Genomic DNA, 3,390 nt, shown 5'->3' with positions numbered 1-3,390 from the left:
CGGAATTTATCTCATAATTATTGCATTCCGCGTCCTTCTCTTTGGATCCGAGCCGCTGTTCTATCAATACAGGGCTGGAAAGCGACATGGAGGGGCGGGAGGCTGCAAGGACGGGATAAAGATGAGGAAGAAGATCACGTCACGTGGATGTCATCGTTTTTTCAATTTAGCCATTAAAAGGGTGAAAAACTTACCTATATAAAACCATAATTTTGCCAGCTTTACTGTGAATATACTGAGATGAAATGCCCTGGGTACGTCCTAGATTTCATGCAGGCAGAAATGTGAATTGTATGCTACACAAGATTTCTGCAAAAAAACTAAATGAGTCATGGCTCGTTTTATTAAAATTTAATATGTATATGTACCTCCAAAATTTCAAAATTATGAGATTTAATTGTCAAAATAATAAAAGAATGTTTAGAACAAGATCAAAACTCGACCAGAACGTCTAAATTATTCTAATTGACAGTAGTGAGGCTAAAGCATGCAGCAGCATTCCTGAGCTCACTTTGGGATACTTGCTCGCTCGACGACTGTGTTGCATCCTTCAATGATGATTCCGAGCTGAAATAAATTTAAAATTTTTTTTTGTCAATTTCTCTTGTTTTAGATTAAACTAAAATAGATCAATTTAATACTAGCATTGATCAAAGTCATAATCATTCGCGAGCGCATACCTTGAATCACATATACCCTTAGTTTCGATATAAGATTGTCTATCATCAGCTGTAGTGTTAAAGTGCGTGTCCTCATAGTCTTGCGAAATTTCTCGTTCTTGTTGGATCTCATATGCATCCATTTGTGCTTGAAGTGTAATAGATTGGTTACAGTTCATATCACAGTAAGGATCATATCCCAACACGGGTCTGGTCATAGTGTTACTAGATTCAGCATAAAAACCAATATTTTCATTCGCAAAAAACTGATTATTCATCGCATAATTAGTCATTTCGTTTCCCGGTTGAAATGTCTGAGATACATCAGTATTTGAATACATACTGAACTCTAGATGTGTTGGAGACGAGTAGTATGAGGTGGATCCTGAAGGCTTGTTGAACTGTTGCTTGTAGATTTCTAGCTGCGAATAAACGTATCGAAGTTCTTCGAGTGCGTGATGTAACTGTAAACGCAATTGACATATGATGGTAGAACAACCGTAAACAGGAAATCTCTCGCGCATATCAGACTCGTAAATAATGGATTTCATTGCGTCCTCTTTCTGGTCCTTAGTCTCCAAGTTCCCCAGTATCTTTGTAATGTTAGACACACCGAAAAGCCGGTGCACATTCTGAAACATTTTGGATTGATTTGACGGGAAATAAGGTGCGAGAGGGCAATCCGATGAACACTTTCTCCTCTGATACTTGCAAGCAGCACATGCTGGGCTTGTACCACCCTTCACTGTCATGGTATAGTGAAGAATTATGCGTAAAATCCGAATAAAGAAATAATACAAGTAAATCATATGGATATAGAAGTGTGACACAGGGGGAGTCACTTATTTTTATTGTATTGTGATCAAGAAATACAAGAACGGGAACATATAGAGATGTATTCAGAGATAAAAGGTTGAGACACTTATTCTGATTCAACTTTGATCAAGAAATGAATATAAAGCTAGAGAAAAACTTGTTCTCAGCTTGAATGTGTACTCCACGTATATATAGAAATATATATCATATAGATCGTAATTAGAGTGTGTATCACACGTGCGAGTTTGTTGGGATCACACAGACCAAGTAAATATACTTTTAGTTGCAATTCTTTCGGGGTTTGTTTGAAGAATATCAACGTAAGTGGGAGTCCTAAGTAGATTTCATTCAATTTCTTAAGCAGATCAAAATCACCGGCATAACAGAACAGAGAGGTGTAAAGCACTTATTGGCCACTAATCATTCTGGTCTGTAGGGAATAATACGTTTCAAAAACCTTGACCGTTTCATAACTTCATCGGCGATAAGGTTGTACTACTCCCTCTTTTTATTTTTGAATTTTTGCAGAAAAAAGTGTTATCCTCTGCATATTTACATTTTCTAGTCCCCAAGTATAATAGTAATAATATAATATTTTTAATGTTATTTGTTCAGATAAAATTGTTATATATTCAAATGTTAATTGTGTGTGTATTGTGTAGAACTTGACGTGTGATTATTACAAATTATATTTTGTTTTGCTCTGAATTTTTATTTTGTTAACCATTCGCTCTTCTTCAATAAGGCAATTGGCTTTCTATTAGATGAATCCTAAAATGCAAATTTAAGACGCCTTACTAAACTCTACACAATCGTCACTCGCACGATGAGGATTGACGGACATGGTTGTGTAGGGCAAATATCCACTGCCCTAATGTCATGTCAATGGTGGTCTCTTTGCATGACCTATTTTTGTTAGACGTGTAAAGTGGGTTGTATAGCTAATTTTGTGTTGGGAGTAGAGTGTGATGTGTCTGAGTTTAGCAGTTAGCAAAATAATATTTTATGGAATGATCAGAGAATAATAAACAAGTGTGGTTATAGAAGGAAAATTTTTAATCAAATTACAAAATACATTATATAAAAGTAATTACTTGAAATCCTAAAAACATAACGTAGGTGTTTTGGTTAAAACGACATACGACTCGGAGGACATAAGACTTCTTGATCAACCCAAAAAGATGCTCATGCACCACCGTGCTTGTCCTTTTATCTTACATTAAAAAGAAAGAGGAGGTATGAAGTGTCAGAAAAAACGCAAGAAGTATCAAAATAAATAAAGGATTATGTCGTATTTCTTCATGTTAGATATTTTTTAAAAGTATATGAATTTTGTTTTACACATACACATAAAAATGTATGTGTAAAAGAATCTAATTTCTCTCTTCAGCTCTAAGTACCAAAATGAAAATTGAATCTAATACATGGTTTATCTCTTTTTATTTTCAAAAGTAATGCTCTATTTAAGAGAAATTTTAAAGCATTCTAGGAAGTTATATGGTTCAAAGATTGTGAAATTTATAGTCAACGAGAAAAAAAATAAAAAATAAAAAATCCAACATAGTTTATTACTTTATTTATCCAATATTCTTTATGAAATTCAATTAAGCAGGTGTTAGTTACTTTAATGATTCATTTCTAGAACAATTTATTTTTTAATAACTCGGAAATGGCAGTTTTTAGTGGAAATTGCCAAAAATTCTTGTGTTATTTTAAAAATAGCAAATTTTAAAATTTTTGCAATAATGACTGTTTTTGTAAAATTGAAGAAACTAAAGTAACGTTCATATCATATAAGCATAAAAAAATTTATTACTACACAAAGCAAACTATGAAACTGCTGAGTGAAGTTCATATCATTCAGTATCAATCCAACTGACATCAAAGTTAATAGTTTCTTTAAAAAAAAAAAAAA

General features: G+C 33.3%; 1 protein-coding gene across 1 annotated transcript; it reads right to left on the bottom strand.

The window, feature by feature from the left end:
- Positions 1–378: 378 nt before the first annotated feature.
- LOC111402587 (LOB domain-containing protein 1-like) lies at positions 379–1,634 on the bottom strand. The gene is made up of 2 exons (XM_023030971.1): positions 681–1,634; positions 379–567 (listed from the first exon to the last, which is right to left on the bottom strand). The coding sequence occupies exons 1-2, from the start codon at positions 1,466–1,468 to the stop codon at positions 462–464; spliced, it is 894 nt and encodes a 297-aa protein (XP_022886739.1). The 5' UTR covers positions 1,469–1,634; the 3' UTR covers positions 379–461.
- Positions 1,635–3,390: the final 1,756 nt, after the last annotated feature.

This window comes from Olea europaea, chromosome 10, assembly GCF_002742605.1.
Source record: "Olea europaea var. sylvestris chromosome 10, O_europaea_v1, whole genome shotgun sequence".
NCBI classification, from domain to species: Eukaryota; Viridiplantae; Streptophyta; class Magnoliopsida; order Lamiales; family Oleaceae; genus Olea; species Olea europaea.
The sequence above is the reverse complement of the archived record's forward strand: the minus strand, read 5'-3'. Positions and strand labels throughout refer to the sequence as shown.